Raw genomic sequence first — 16,089 nt, forward strand, 5'->3', positions numbered from 1 at the left:
CTAAAATATTCTAGCAGGAAAATCTGAGCATTTTTAGGAGAAAAGAAGAATGGAAACAGGACTACTTTATTATTTATTTATTTATTTATAGGGCCACACCTGTGGCATATGGAGGTTCCCAAGCTAGGGTCAAATTAGAGCTACAGTTGCCAGCCTACACCACAGCCACAGCAACACTAGATCCAAGCCACATCTGCAATCTACACCACAGCTCACGGCAATGTCTGATCCTTAACCCACTAAGTGAGGCTGGGGATCAAACCCACGTCCTCATGGGTACTAGTTATATTTGTTTCCGATGCACCACAAGGGAACTCCCCAGGACTACTTTATATGAATTAATATAGAAAAGATGCAGCCAAGACGGCATATGTGCCCTTCCTGCTGAGACTGGTGTTAAGAGACCAGCAAAGGCCATAATAGATCAAATTCCCACAGAGGCCAAGGAAGCCAAGTAAAGATTCAGAAGCAGATTTAATCCCTGGCCCAGGAACTTCCATATGCTGTGGGTATGGCCATTAAAAAAAAAAAAAAAAAGATTCAGAAACAAAAAAATTGAAATAAAAAAAGGAGTTCCCTGATGGCTCAGCAAGTTAAGGATCTGGCATTGTGAATGCTGTAACTTGAGTTCGATCCCTGGCCTGGGAACTTCTGCATGCCATGGGCATGGCCAAAAAAAAAAAAAAAAAAATCATCATCATAATAAAGGCTCAACTTTACCTCTCTAGTTGTAAGCTATCCGGAATTGCTACTCTCTGGCCAGAGAAAAAAGCCCCAGCGAAGAGGGAGAAACTCAGTCCTGACATCAAATAATTTGCACCCGAAATTTGTGTTACTTTCAAAACTGAATGTTGAGGCTTCGGTCAATACTTCATGGTGGTTTGAGGACAGCCCAAATCTCTGCAGCAATTCTATACAAAAGACATTCTCAGAAGCCGTGGGGATACAAAGGGTTTTCAGAACACTCTTTCATTAGGCATAAATTAGAAATGGCTAGTTCCATTATGCCAGCCTTCTTCACTGGCCAAGCTTCTCCATGCTCTTCCAACTCCCAGCGGTGAGATCATGCTGTGCCCCTCACAACACACCCAGTGCCTGACAGCGCCTGACTTCCAGGAATTAGGACGTCTGCGCCCCATGAGGATCTCACTTCCACAGGTCTTGCAGACCTTGGTTGTCTGGTATTTGTTGTCCTGTCATCTCTTTCTAGACAATACGACCATCCCCATTTCCCCTTCCTTTAAATGGTCTTTAAATGAATCATTTACGTGGGCAGACATTCTTATTACTGGGCCATAATAGTGGAAAATCTTATTACTTAATAGCCACGTTTTATGTAGTGACTGATCCTCAATCCTTAAGAGTTCGGCAATGACCCTTATACTTCCCAATGACTCTCTTTTAACCATCAAATCTTTATACAGTGGATTCTTCTGGATGGAACCTATTAGACCGCAGGGAACAGTACAGACAATGCCAAGTCAAATGGAATACTACTCCACTTCACAGTAGGGCCCCAAATCTAACCATTCTCCTTCTCATATACCCTCATCCTAGTGGAAACATCACAACATCACCTTTATTTTAAATATCACATTGTTTAAAAAGTAAAATCCAGCAAATTTTACTTCTAGGAATATATCTTAGAGATACATGTTTGTTTAAATGGGCTTCACCTAAATGGAATCCATAGGGAATGGCCATTTTTTCCAAAAGAATGATTTCGAACTCTAAGTCCTAATACATAAAGATGTTGAAGACACGGTAAACACAAAAAGCAAACTGCAGATCATTAGTACTGCATGAGCCCATCTGGATGTTTGCGTATGCACGCGAGAGAGAGACAGAGACAGAGAGAGACAGACAGGGAGAAGGGGAGAGAGAGGGAGAGAAAGAGGAGAAACTTTTTGGCAATGACTACTTCTGTAGAGTGGGACTAGGAGCTAAGCAGAAAAAGTTACATGAGTCTTTATTGTTTGAATTTATCACTCTGTGTATTACTTTCGTAACGAAAAAGCTAGCTTAAAATTTTCATTGGAAAAAATCAATAGTGAACAGGTGCAATTCTTTAAAGCAAGTTGAATAATTCCAATGTTCTATCATTATGCCAATTCTTACCAATTATATAGCATTGGCACTATATTTGTTGGAGCTAAAGAAAGCCTAAGAGGTTGTCTCGTTAAGGATCTATGATTACAAACTTACGTAAATTCATTTCTATATAAATTTGAATACTCTTAAGAATCCCTAACTCCAAGTAAAAATTAGTAAGTGTAAATTTGTAGTAAATACATTAATAGAATTCTGTGTAACCTTTGCAGTAAACAAGAGTCATAGATTCAGAATTAAAAGGGAACTTTTAAAATCCCAGACTAACATTCAGAAAGAATTGGAATAAATAAATAAATAAATAAATAAAAACAGCAGCCTGCTGAGGAGAGAACTGACTTCCCTGAAGCTGAGAACCAGTCCTCGGAACATAAGACAATCAGAAATGTCCCCGAGGAAGTTCCCATTGTGACTCAGTGGTAACAAACCCAGCTAATATCCAGGAGGACACGGTTCCATCCCCGGGCCTGCTCAGTGGGTGAAGGATCTGCCGTTGCCATGAGCTGTGGTGTAGGTCGCAGATATGGCTTGAGTCCCGAATTACTGTGGCTGTGGTGTAGGCTGGCAGCTGCAGCTCCGATTTGACCCCTAACCTGGGAACCTCCATATGCCATAGGTGCGGCCCTAAAAAGCGAAAAAAAAAAAAAAAGTCCCCCCAAACTGGGACATCTGGTAATCACTCACTAAAAATGTATTTTGGCCTAATACGTCCAAGTTGTCCGAGTCAATTTTAAAGAAGTCATTTGACTTAATTTTCCAAGTTCAAAATTTCAATCTGTTTCAAACCAAAAGAAATCAGACCATGTTGCAGGTTGATTTTAATGAACGAAAATCTCTGTATAAAAACATTTAAACTTTATCAAATGCTTTAAAAATACACATACACATAGATCCAAATCCAATACAAAACCTTTTGAACATCACCTTCTTTTCACCTCAACGTAATGTGTAAAGGATTTTTGGTTAAAACTTCACATGTGAAAAAAAGAAAACCCATAGTCTTACACATACACACACACAAGCGCACACAATCACAATGAGCAAGAACTAAAGTATATGCCAAGAGTGTGCATGGGACTGGGATGAATTTCATAAAGCTTATATAAAAGAATGCCACACGAGTAAAAGAACTTCCCATACCCAGAGAAGATGCAGAGAGGGGACGAAGAAAGCAGGGGTTAGTCTAACTCAATAAATAGTTTGAGAAGGTCATTCAAAGACAGTGAATGTGGGGAGTTACAGATAACCCCTAGTTTTTACCACTTCAAATTCTGTGAATCCGATAACTGCTGATGCTTCAAGTGACTGTTTCCATTATCGGTAGGTCTTGACTTATTCATCTGTATTTAGGTGTGGCTTATCCCTTTTGCTATTATTTCCTCAGGTCTCACTCAGTGTATGTCCTAGTCACCAGAAGAGTCACAGTGGGGGATGATGGCAGCACAGGGGACTGCAGGGGTGGAGGTCCTGGATGGCACTTAATGAGAGCCAGACTGCCTGGGTTTGCATTTCAGGGTCACGAGCTGCCTGTTACTCAGCCAGCACCTCAGCCACTCTATGTCCCTATTTCCTCATCGTCAATTAGGCATCATTATTACCTACTTCATATAGGGCTATTAAGAGGATTTAAACAAGATAATCCATTTAAAGAATTTATCACACTGCCTGGCACAAGTAAAATGTGCCATAAATGTGAACTAATACTATTAGTCATAGAATTACATGGGAATCAAAGAATCCTCTTCTATCTCCATATTTCTCTACTCTGATAAAGTTTTTAAGAGGCCAATTGTGGCAAAAAGCCAGTATGTCTGATGCAAAAAAAAGACTGAGGATCTAGTCTTATGAATATAGATGCTCACTTTTATATTAGAAAAAAATTACGGCGTTCCTGTCGTGGCGCATCGGAAACGAATCTGACTAGGAACCATGAGGTTGTGGGTTCGATCCCTGGCCTTGCTCAGTGGGTTAAGGATCCAGCGTTGCCGTGAGCTGTGGTGTAGGTCACAGATGCAGCTCGGATCTGGCGTTGCTGTGTGGCTCTGGCCTAGGCCGGCGGCTACAGCTCCAATTGGATCCCTAGCCTGGGAACCTCCATGTGCCCCAGGTGCAGGCCTAAAAAGACAAAAGACAAAAAAAGACCAAAAAAAAAAAATTACATGGCTTCATACCACAAAATTTAACATTTTTCCATTAAGCATCATACAGTTCTTATCATCCTTATGCCCTACATACATTCTAAATGATACGGAGTTTCTACTGATATTCAACAATGGCGTCCAGAAGTTCTGACTAAGAAATAGTTGCAGAAATGCATGTTGGGCAGTTATCAAGTGTGTGTCACAAGAGCTTGGGCCCACAAGGATGGCTGGGATTCTGCCTCCACGGCCTGGATTCTCACACACACAGTCGGATGGGTCACATTCCTGCAGCCCTTCGAATCTCCATTTGGGATCCCCTTCGAAAGGGGAGTTTCCAACAGGTGAAGGAAGCAGCAGCCACTGAGGTCGAAATGCCCCACATCTACTTCAGTATGATATGGTAGCTATCATTGGTTTCTGCTGTTAAAAAAAAAAAAAAAAAAAGATTTTTAGTCACCCCTGAAACATAGCAGGAAAAACAAAATATATGGTATGGTTCTTAAAGAAAAAAATGACTGGACAAAGGGTAGTATACTCATCACAGAATACTTGTAATAAACATGCATGATAACATGCCTCAGTTTCCTCATCTGCCAGGCAAGGTGGACGAGAACGGCAGAGAGGCCTCAGTCACACTCTGTCTACTGGGATAATGACAAGCAGCCGATTCACACAGCGGAACAAGCTCTGATAATGCCACTCACACGCAGCAGTTAAAACTTTCCCTCTCTCATCAAAGAAGTAAAGTACTATTTAAAAAAAGCTCAAGTTCCCGTCGTGGCGCAGTGGTTAACGAATCCGACTAGGAACCATGAGGTTGCGGGTTCGGTCCCTGCCCTTGCTCAGTGGGTTGAGGATCCGGCGTTGCCGTGAGCTGTGGTGTAGGTTGCAGACGCGGCTCGGATCCCGCGTTGCTGTGGCTCTGGCGTAGGCCGGTGGCTACAGCTCCGATGAGACCCCTAGCCTGGGAACCTCCATATGCCGTGGGAGCAGCCCAAGAAATAGCAACAAAAACAACAAGAACAACAAAAAAGACAAAAGACAAAATAAAAATAAAAATAAAAATAAGCTCAAATTCTTTTGAGAAAGGCATTTGGCCTACTACTGTATTACCTTTCATTGTGTCCAGAATAAAACAGGCTTCTTCCTGAAAATTCTGTATCATCTGAAAAAAAGCAAGAAATTTTGCTGAGTATTAAAAATTTTGGCTTGGAGTTCCCTTCATGGTGCAGTGGTTAACGAATCTGACTAGGAACCATGAGGTTGTAGGTTCGGTCCCTGGCCTTGCTCAGTGGGTTAGGGATCTGGCCTTGCCATGAGCTGTGGTGTAGGTTGCAGACGTGGTTCAGATCCCATGTTGCTGTGGCTCTAGCATAGGCCGGCAGCCACAGCTCCGATTCGATTCCTAGGAGACTGGGAACCTCCATGTGCCGCAGGAGCGGCCCTAGAAAAAGCAAAAAGACAAAAAGACAAAAATAAATAAATAAATAATTTTTTTTTGGCTTGCCGTATCTATTTTGCCCATGTGATTTTTTTGTTTTTTTGTTTTTTTTTTTGTCTTTTTGCCATTTTCTTGGGCCACTCTCTCGGCATATGGAGGTTCCCAGGCTAGAGGTCTGTCTAATCGGAGCTGTAGCCACAGCCTACACCACAGCTCACGGCAACCCCGGATCCTCAACCCACTGAGCAAGGGCAGGGATCGAACCCGCAACCTCATGGTTCCTAGTTGGATTCGTTAACCACTGTGCCACGACAGGAACTCCCCATGTGGTTTTTTATTACATTGAAGTGAACAATAATCGTTGTTTTATTTTCTCTCCTGTTTAGTTTTTAAAAATTGGAGTTCTCCTGTGGTAGTGGGTTAGGGATCTGGCCTTGTCACTGCAGCAGCTTGGGTTGCCGCTGTGATGTGGGTTTGCAGCCCTGGCCCAGGAACTTCCACATGCTGTGGGCATGCCGCCTGCCCCCTGCCCCAAAAAAGACACACAAAAACATTCTTTTTAAGCTAAGCATTTTAAAATAGCAATCTTAAATTGGAGTATGCATTTTCTGGGCTAACTTCAGGACCTTCCAAGGGGCACACAGATACAGACAGGCCCATATGGGGAATTCAACTTCCATAGCTGTTCTTTCCTAAAACTGCCTAAGAACCTCTTCGGTTTTACTTTCCCACTTTCCCTTCCCAAACTCCATTTTCCCATTTTTAGAAAATAAAGGCACCAATATTTCACCCTCCTGGAGTCCTATGAAGATGCACTGCCCTGGGGCATAAAAGCCCCCCAGGATGTAAAAGCGAAACCGCAAATGTGAGTCCTAATGACTGGGGAGTAAAGTCTTGGGGAGTCACGTGGTTTCCAATTCTTGCCTTTCACCAGAATTGAAGAATGACCTAATCACAAATTGTCACATGACAGATGATTCAAAGTAATCTTTGCTAACATCACTGTGTAATTTTTGGCACATAATCCAAACATTGAAAAAGAAAAAAAAAATACAGTGATGCTGTTATAGCAAAACTCCATACCTTCCTGTCTCAATTTACATGAGTCAGGTTCCCCAGCACTTACATCCAGGGGAAAAAAACAGGATGGACTTGACCCTGAACTCTGTTTCATTCTAGCAATCAATAGGTGGTATTTATCTATAGGTGTGGGGAAGAGGGTAGAGAATCCCATCCATTTCATTCATAGATGCGCTGCTAATTTTCTGAATCTTCTTCTTCGTGTTTAATAATTACTTATCAAAACATATAATACATTTATGTTGTTTTAATCAATTGTATAATTATGGTGATAATTATTCAGAAGAAACAATTTTTCAATTTTTACTGAAACAATTTTTTGTCTCAAAGAAATACGGTAGGATAATAAAAGACAGTCAAATACAAAAAAAGTTACATTAAGATGAAATTTTATGGGGTCAATGAATGAAAATAGGAGTTTAAGGAAACAAAGAAATGATATAAAAATTCTGTCTAAAAAGTACATTCAGAAGGAGTTCCCTGAAGTTCCTGTTGTGGTGCAGTGGTTAACGAATCCGACTAGGATCCATGAGGTTGCGGGTTCGGTCCCTGCCCTTGCTCAGTGGGTTAAGGATCTGGCGTTGCTGTGAGCTGTGGTGTAGGCTGCAGACTTGGCTCAGATCCCGAGTTGCTGTGGCTCTGGCATAGGCCAGCGGCTACAGCTCTGATTAGACCCCTAGCCTGGGAACCTCCATATGCTGCAGGAAGTGGTCCTAGAAAAGGCAAAAAAAACCCAAACCAAAACAAAACAAAAAAAAAGGAGTTCCCTGATGGCCTAGCTGTTTAAGGATCCAGCGCTGTCACTGCTGTGGCTTATGTTCAGTCCCTGGCTTGGGAACTTTTGAATGCCACAGGCACAGCACCCACCCCCATCCCCCCAGCAAAAAGTAAATACATGATTTTTTTTTTTTTTTGTCTTTTTGCCATTTCTTGGGCCGCTCCCTCGGCATATGGAGGTTCCCAGGCTAGGGGTCTAATCGGAGCTATAGCTGCTGGCCTACGCCATAGCCACAGAAATGCTGGATCTGAGCCGTTTCTTTGACCTACACCACAGCTCACTGCAACACCGGATCCTTAACCCACTGAGCGAGGCCAGGGATCGAACCCGCAAACTCATGGTTCCTAGTCAGATTCGTTAACCACTGCGCCACGACAGGAACTCCATGAATTTTTTTTTTTAACAGATGACAGTAGTATTAAAGTTACTCTTATATTTAAGTTACATGGAATACAGTTAAAATAGTGAAATAACCATTTCATTTTTAAATGTCATATAACAATGAGATTTCCGGTCATGGCTCAGTGGTAATTAACCTGACTAGTATCCATGAGGACACGGGTTCTATCCCTGACCTTGCTCAGTGGGTTAAGGATCCCGAGTTGCAGTGGCTGTGGTGTAGGCCGGCAGCTATAGCTTCATTTTGATCCCTAGCCTGAGAACTTCTATATGCATAGGGTATAGCCCTAAAAAGCCAAAAAAAAAAGAAGTCATATAAAAATGCCTACAAATGACATTTTTGCAACTATTTAAAGTTAAAAAATTTTAAATCATCCTAAAAATGTGCAAAAAGACCATTTTTAAGAATTATTTTAGGAGGTAAGTTAGCAACAATGTTTGCAAACCTCTTGTCTTAGAAAACCGACCACTCTGCCCCACAGAACAGCCCTTGCTCCTGTCATCTGCCCAGACAAATCACTGTCATCTGGTGACTGAGCTGTGCTGAAAACCCACCTCGTCACTGATGAGCACATGGATGCCTGTTGGCCCCTGCTTGTAGATCTGGCTGATCTGGCATGGGGAAATGCTGAAAAGCTGAGCGATTTTTTCCGTCAGTTCGACAGCTGTCAGTTCTTCTAGGTAGATGGCATGGTAAACTGCGGAAGGGAGAGAGCAATGCACTCAGGACACAGTTCTCTGCTCCGAGAGGTAATCTGCTCACTGCGGAATGCCCACTTTTCTCAAGGACTCAGAGGAGAGACTTCCCAGATTCAAATCCCAGCCCAACCACCTGCGAGCTGTGTGACCTGGCAAGTTAACATCTCTAAGACTCCTTTTCTTCATCTAAATATTGGGAAGAACAATAAATTCTACTGCAATGAGGAGACAACAGCTGTAAAACTTAAAACATGTCAAAGTGCTGAGAATGGTGCCTGGTATGTATTAGGAACTCAAGAAACTTTAGCAATTACCATTACTTCTAGCAAATGCTGAATCTGCTGTTTGATAAACTCCCATCACACATGCTCAAAAGTCATTTCTTCATCTTTCTTCACATCTGTCCTGGCCTGTCCAGAACGACCTACCGAAGAAAGTACCATTTGAGTCTCCATCCTCATGCTTCTGCTGCTGTTGCTGCTGCTGTTGCTGCTGCTCCCTCAACTGCAAGGATTCCTGACAAACATAAATGGTTAGCCTTGGGCGCACCATCCTAAGGAGGAAAAAAGGAAGGTGTTAGGCAAATTTTAAAGTTAGTCAAACATAAGTATGTTTTAAGTAAGAACCTATATGTCTACCTTAATCCTATAAGGCAGGAGATGAAAACTGGCAACACAGCTCAGTTTCAAAGATGAAAACTTGGGCCAATGTGGCTCACTTGCTATGTTTTATTAGCTCCGCACTGGGTGTGTGTGTGTGTGTGTGTGTAAGTGAATTCATTGCAATAGAAGACATCATTTAAACCATCATTTAAATCTTTGGCTCTCCTTGAAAATGGGCTCTGGCAATCCAAGGGGTGTGTGTGTGTGTGTGTGTGTGTGTGTGTGTGTGTGTGTGTAAGTGAATTCATTCCAATAGAAGACATCATTTAAACCATCATTTAAATCTTTGGCTCTCCTTGAAAATGGGCTCTGGCAATCCAAGGCCCTCCTTACAAGAAAAAACCCAGTCGGCTGTTCAACTTGCATGGGACATGCTTTCTTCAGTACACTCCAGACTTGACTGTCCCTCATTTACATATGGCCTCTGTATTATTTGAGTTTGTGACCTTTGATGTAAAGGTTAGAAATATGCAAAATGTGTGGGCCACCATCTTATGAGTCAGGTTCAAATATGCGCCTTTTGCTTGAGAGCACCAATACGGTACGCTAGAAAACCTCATTTCCCTCATTACCTTCTCCTAAGCAGCTTTAGCCTTCTTTCCGTTCTTACTTCTTAGACAACCATATTCAATTACTTCTTGATCTAATCATCTTATTCCTTCCTCGTTCTAAATGCTCTATAGACAATAAATTCAAAGATGAAAGACCCATTCATTCATTTTCTCCCAGTAATCAACCCTTGAATACCATCTCTTTCCTTAAAAGTTTCCCACTTGATTCAGCATCTCTTATAATATACACAAACGCTAACACCTGACAATCTGTGTCATTATTTAGTCACTGATTTGGTTGTATGGCACTGAACCGTTGTTTTCTCCATCAGTAGTACTACTATCTATTTTAAATCCCAAACAGGGGCTAGAAATTACTCTGGATTACAAATAATACATGTGAGCAGAAACTTAAGCAATTCCTACCCAAACTTAAGAATGATCTTTTCTCCGGTAAAACTGACTTGGGACCTTTGCAACCCAGGGTTCCTTCTGCATTGAACACTCTTCCCTCAAAGGACTCCCAAGCTTCCATCCTTCTCATAACTCAGTTTAAATACCTGACTCCTCAGAGAGGTCTTTCCTGACCACATTCTGGTTATTCCCTAGGTCACAACCTTGTTTTTGCTTATTTGTTTGTTTTTGTTCTCCTTCAAAACACTTATCACTATTCAAAATACTTATTATTTATATCTTTATCTCTCTCCCCATCAGAAAGCTCATCAATGTACCTCCAAAGCCTAATGGCTCATAATAGGAACAGATCAATGAATATTTAATTGAATGAAAAAACTACCTGGAAATGAAAAATGGAATATCATGAGGAATTCCTTGGATCAAGTGTAGGAAAGGATATTTTTCATCTTTATTTGGCATACAGCTGGCATTCAAAAAGAATGTTTTCACAAGATGTATTTTGGAATTCCCTGTGGCTCAGAGGGTTAAAAACCCAACTAGTATCCATGAGGATGAAGGTTCAATCCGTGGCCCTGCTCAGTGAGTTAAGGATCCTGTGTTGCCACAAGCTGCGGTGTAGGTCACAGATGTTGCTCAGATCTAGCGTTGCTGTGGCTCTGGCATAGGCTGGTAGCTGCAGCTCCTATTTCACTCTTGGCCCTGGAACTTCCATATGCCAGAGGCGCAGCCCTAAAAAGACAAAAAGATGCATTTAGCTGTACAAAGAATATTGTGAAAAGTCCCTGAAACCAAATCCATTAGAACTCCAACCTGATGTTTTCACGCTAATTACATACCGGCCTTTTAATGCATTAAAAAGTCTGATTCCATCTGCAGGGCCACAGATTTGGATCACATCATCTCTAGTTAGTTTCAATAAATCTGCCCCTGGAATAAAAATAAGAAGGTGGGTGAGAAAGGCAAAGATTCTACTTGTTAATGACTTTTAAAATGGACTCTTTTACAAGGCACCTCATTGCTAGTCTGCTACAGTCCATTATCTTTTGCACTGTAAATAAGGCCCTCCTGACCTGGCCCCTGCATCCTCTTCCACCTCAATTCCCATTCAATTAACTCACCCGCTTAACTCTACGCTTTCATCATACTGATCATGTCTCATGAACAACCAGTTGTTCCTTCTGCCTGAAATATCCTTGCACTGTCTGAACAGACTTCTCCTCATTCCGCGAGATTCGCCTCATGCATCACACGTGCTCCCTAACTCCAGACCCTCCCCAGACCCTCTCCTTTGTGTACACTTATCTACTGCATCACAAGTATTTTTTTTACCTCTTTTCAGGATTTTATTTTGACTCGGGTTTTGATACTCAGTGATGACGGATTTTAACTATGACTTATCCATTCGTATATTCCTACATATCTGATACACACAAGGTGCTACATCAAGGTGGAATGTGCAGAGAAAGTCCAGTAAGGTCTTTCTTTTTGAGTATTTCACAGCCTAGTTGCAGCTGGTGAGAAAGTCTAAAGGGGTCAATGAAATTCACTGAATCAGAAAAAGAGAGAGTCCCACCACAAGAAACAACACAGGGATACCAGGAGGCCCTAGAATGTAAAGGAAACCTAAGCTAGGGCGGGAGGGGGTAAAGGGTAAGCAAATTCCACCTGAGAAGTTTGTAAAAAGCCTTGTGAATGTGGAAAAACGGTTTCGATGCAACCACTGCTGAGCCTCCTGAGGTGTAGTTGTTGGCAAGAGGTTCTGAAAAAGGGAAAGCATTTTTTGGGTTAACTCAATAGACAACTCTTGAAAGGTCAATGTTACATTGTTAGGTAACAACAGCCAAATACACCCACACTCAGGCTGAGTTTCCTCAGAAGTTGTTTGGCAGTCTTCTTTCTCCAACCACACAAGATGTCCATGAAATTCCATCCTCATTTTCCCCACTAGACTGAAAGCACCTTAAATACAGCACAGTATCCCGTTCAATACATTTCTTTTAGTGAATGAATGACTAATACTACCTAACAAATCGGGCATTTCTAATGAATCACACAGTCAACAAAGTATCATTAGACAGTGCAAATAACAGACATTTAACTTGAGACTTACATCTGTGACGGGAGGGGGCGGCTCTGGCTGGTGGTTCGGTGAACCATTTCTAAAGGAACATTTAAAAGGAAAGGATGAGTCCATGACACGCTACAGTTGCCTCATTCTTCCTCATCATCATGAGTCTTCAACTAGATGTTTAAAGGAATCTGTCTACGTTCCAATTCTTACCCTGGGATCCAATACCTCTATTTTTTTTTTTTTTTTTGCTTTTTAGGGTAGCACCCATGGCATATGGAGGTTCCCAGGCTAGGGGTCCAATCGGAGCTACAACTGCTGGCCTACATCCTACATCACAACCACGGCAACGCAGGATCTGAGCCTCATCTGCAATCTATACCACAGCTCCGCTGCGCCACAATGGGAACGCCTAGAGATTTTTTTTTTAATTACTGAAGAAACTGAAAAAATTAACAAAATTCCAGTAAGTTGGGGCTGATTAGATGAATTGTGGCATAAAAATATGTAACATAAGTTTATGAGAATATAAATGAAAAACATCAGAATGTAAAAGCAATCAATATATGACTACTGTATGAAATATATAAATATACAAATACAGGAAAAATAGTAGAATAAAATGTATACAATGAAATGCGATCATATATAGTTTTATAATAAAATAGTTCCAAAAATGAGCACTAACTTTTGATCCAAGGGCTATCGACACACCCTGATTTTTCCCTATACTTCCTTTTGCTCTATAGATTGTTGCTCTTCCCTAATGTTTACTTTTTTTATGGGAGAAAAATTTGATCCCAGTAATGAACTAAATCACAAAAAGAAGAGACAATTTTCAAACTTCTTTTTTTGGTCATGCCCACGGCATTAGGAAGTTCTGGGGCCAGGGATCCCAACACAACAGGGATCCTAAACCACAACAGCAAGCTGAGCCACAGGAGCGATACCACCAGATCCCTAACCTGCTGAGCCACCAGCGAATTCCAATTTTACGATTCTCTCCCTCCCTCTTTTTTTTTTTTTTCTTTTAAGGCTTTGCCTATGGCATATGGAAGTTCTCAGGCTAGGGGTTGAATTGAAGCTTCAGCTGCCAGCCTAGACCCCAGCCACAGCAATGCAGGATCCAAGCCACGTCTGTAACTGACGACGCAGCTTGTGGCAATGCCAGATATTTAACCCACTGAGCAAGGACAGGGATCAAACCCACATCCTCATGGACACTATGTCAGGTTCTTAACCCACTGAGCACAACAAGGACTTCCAATTCTACCCTAGTTATCTATTGCTTCTATAATTTCTACCTTTTTTTTTTTTTAGGGCCGCACAGAATATGGAGGTTCCCAGGCTAAGGGGTGAATGGGAGCTGTAGCTGCTGGCCTACACCTCAGCCACAGCCACACTGGATCTGAGCCATGTCTGAGACCTACACCACAGCCCACGGCAATGCCATATCCTTAGCCCACGGAGTGAGGCCAGAGATCGAACCTGCGTCCTCATGGCTCCTAGTCAGATTCGTTAACCACTGAGCCACGATGGGAACTCCTCTACCTATTTTTATTCTTAACTAAATACTTAACTAAATATTTTCAGAAGTAGGATGAACATAGAGTCTGTATAGAATACGTGTTAAATGATGGGACTATAAGACAACTTTATTTTTTTGACTACGCCCACAGACTGTAGAAATTCCTGGGTCAGGGATCGAACACATGCCGTGGCTGTAACCAGAGCCACAGCAGTGACAATGCCAGATCCTTAACCCACTGAGACACAAGGGAATTTTAAGACAACTTTTGTAAACTGAAGCAAGGCATATCTGTACCAGCTTTCCATTATCTCCGATGGCAAAAGACAATAATAAGGCAAGACTAAATGCATCCCATAGATAATTTGAAAAAAAATCACTTTAGCTCTCATTCTCATCCTCTTCCTTCAATTATCGAAGATTCATAACAATTAGGAATCATTCTTAGTAAGTAACCAAACAGATTTGGTTTTAATTTTTTTAATTTTTAATTTTTATTTTTTGGCTACATTGGAGATGTGTAGAAGTTCCCGGGCCAGGGATCAAACCCACGCCACAGCAGCGACCTAAGCCACTGCAGTGACAACCTGCTGTGCCACAAGAGAACTCCCAAACAGATTTTAGTGTTTATACAACTGTGTTTCAACTCCCAGTGCCACTCTCTGGTGAAAGTATGATCAGGGAGTTCCCGTCGTGGCGCAGTGGTTAACGAATCCGACTAGGAACCATGAGGTTGTGGGTTCAGTCCCTGCGCTTGTTCAGTGGGTTAACGATCCGGCGTTGCCATGAGCTGTGGTGTAGGTTGGTTGCAGACGCGGCTCCGATCCCGAGTTGCTGTAGCTGTGGCGTAGGCCAGTGGCCACAGCTCCGATTCGACCCCTAGCCTGGGAACCTCCATATGCCGCGGGAGTGGCCCAAGAAATAGCAAAAAGCCAAAAAAAAAAAAAAGAAAGTATGATCAGGAAGTAAAATAACCCTAAGATAAGCTATAAGAGGGAGAAGTGAAAAACCCAGAAAATCGGTCCCTGGATCCCTAAATGCTAACCATAAATGCTATCTTTAACAGGGAGAACGAAAGCTACAAAAAACACTCTTTTTAGTCTCCGCTGAAGATAATCCAAACCTCAGTTAATACATAAATCCATCAAAGACTGACCAAATAAAAGGACTTATTGACTTGGAAAAATTTTGTTTATGGAGAGATAATGAAAGAATACATAATTAGGACAAACACAAGCCAATTTCATTCCGCAACTTACCCTTCTCCAAGAGGAAAACTGCTGTGGGAACTGTTGAACCCAGGTGATGGGGAATTATTGACATACGTGATCTCAGGCCATGGAGAACACTACAAACAAAGGACAACTTAGACACAGAAGGGACAATGGACTAAAGAGTTCCCCCAAAACACTGTTACGCGAATGTCACATCTTTTTTTTTTTTTTTTGGTGTGTGTTTTTTTTGCCACTTCTTGGGCTGCTCCCGCGGCATATGGCGGTTCCCAGGCTAGGGGTCTAACTGGAGCTGTAGCCACCAGCTTATGCCAGAGCCACAGCAACCCAGGATCTGAGCCACGTCTGAGACCTACACCACGGCTCACGGCAACGCTGGATCCTTAACCCATTGAGCAAGGGCAGGGATCGAACCCGCAACCTCATGGTTCCTAGTCGGATTCGTTAACCACTGCACCACGGAGGGAACTCCTGAATGTCACATCTTTACTCATGAGGCTTAATTCCTCAGAGGCCCTCGCAACTAAGAGGGAAAGTTTTGATCATGCTGATGGGACTCTTTTTTTTTAATTGGAAATATAATTGACATATACAACATGGTATTCATTTTAGGCATACGACATAATGACGCACTAGTTAGAAATCCTTTTACCTCTGTGAGTATCGTCGTCTCATAGGACGGTTGGTATTTCTCCTTCTCGTGAGGTGTTCGTTTCTCCATTTTCTCCCTGTCTGTTTTTTGCTTTCTATCTGCACCTTTGGGCTGAAACGAGAAATGCTTTGCCTTAAACTTACCTACTCACCATTTGACTCAACAATATTACTTCTACAAACTTAAAAAGTCACACATGAAACAAAAAAGGTATGTACAATGAGGTAAAAAGACAAGATCTATCGTCACATCTAAGTCTGAAAATAGGAAATTTTAAATGTTTGATGGAGTTGAAATAGAATAAGAAATCTACAGCTACGGACATGGAAAAA

The 16,089-nt window shown here is 41.9% G+C and overlaps 1 protein-coding gene across 4 annotated transcripts in view; it reads right to left on the minus strand.

Annotated features, from left to right (window-relative positions):
* Positions 1-4,259: 4,259 nt before the first annotated feature.
* TFCP2 (transcription factor CP2) overlaps positions 4,260-16,089 on the minus strand; it is a 63,133-nt gene continuing 51,303 nt past the window's right edge. Inside the window, exons 7-15 of one of the 4 annotated variants that reach the window (XM_047786637.1) lie at positions 15,758-15,868; positions 15,133-15,221; positions 12,388-12,436; positions 11,943-12,036; positions 11,114-11,204; positions 9,076-9,200; positions 8,504-8,646; positions 5,364-5,415; positions 4,260-4,667 (exon numbers count right to left, since the gene is read on the minus strand). In XM_047786637.1, the coding sequence (XP_047642593.1) occupies positions 4,633-4,667; positions 5,364-5,415; positions 8,504-8,646; positions 9,076-9,200; positions 11,114-11,204; positions 11,943-12,036; positions 12,388-12,436; positions 15,133-15,221; positions 15,758-15,868 (789 nt within the window). In that variant the 3' untranslated portion in view covers positions 4,260-4,632. Of the gene's footprint in view, positions 4,671-5,363; positions 5,416-8,503; positions 8,647-8,961; positions 9,201-11,113; positions 11,205-11,942; positions 12,037-12,387; positions 12,437-15,132; positions 15,222-15,757; positions 15,869-16,089 lie in introns of those variants that run through there. The other 3 variants (XM_047786636.1, XM_047786638.1, XR_007135809.1) reach the window with 3 other exon arrangements.

The sequence above is a fragment of the Phacochoerus africanus genome, chromosome 7 (assembly GCF_016906955.1).
Source record: "Phacochoerus africanus isolate WHEZ1 chromosome 7, ROS_Pafr_v1, whole genome shotgun sequence".
Lineage (NCBI taxonomy): Eukaryota > Metazoa > Chordata > Mammalia > Artiodactyla > Suidae > Phacochoerus > Phacochoerus africanus.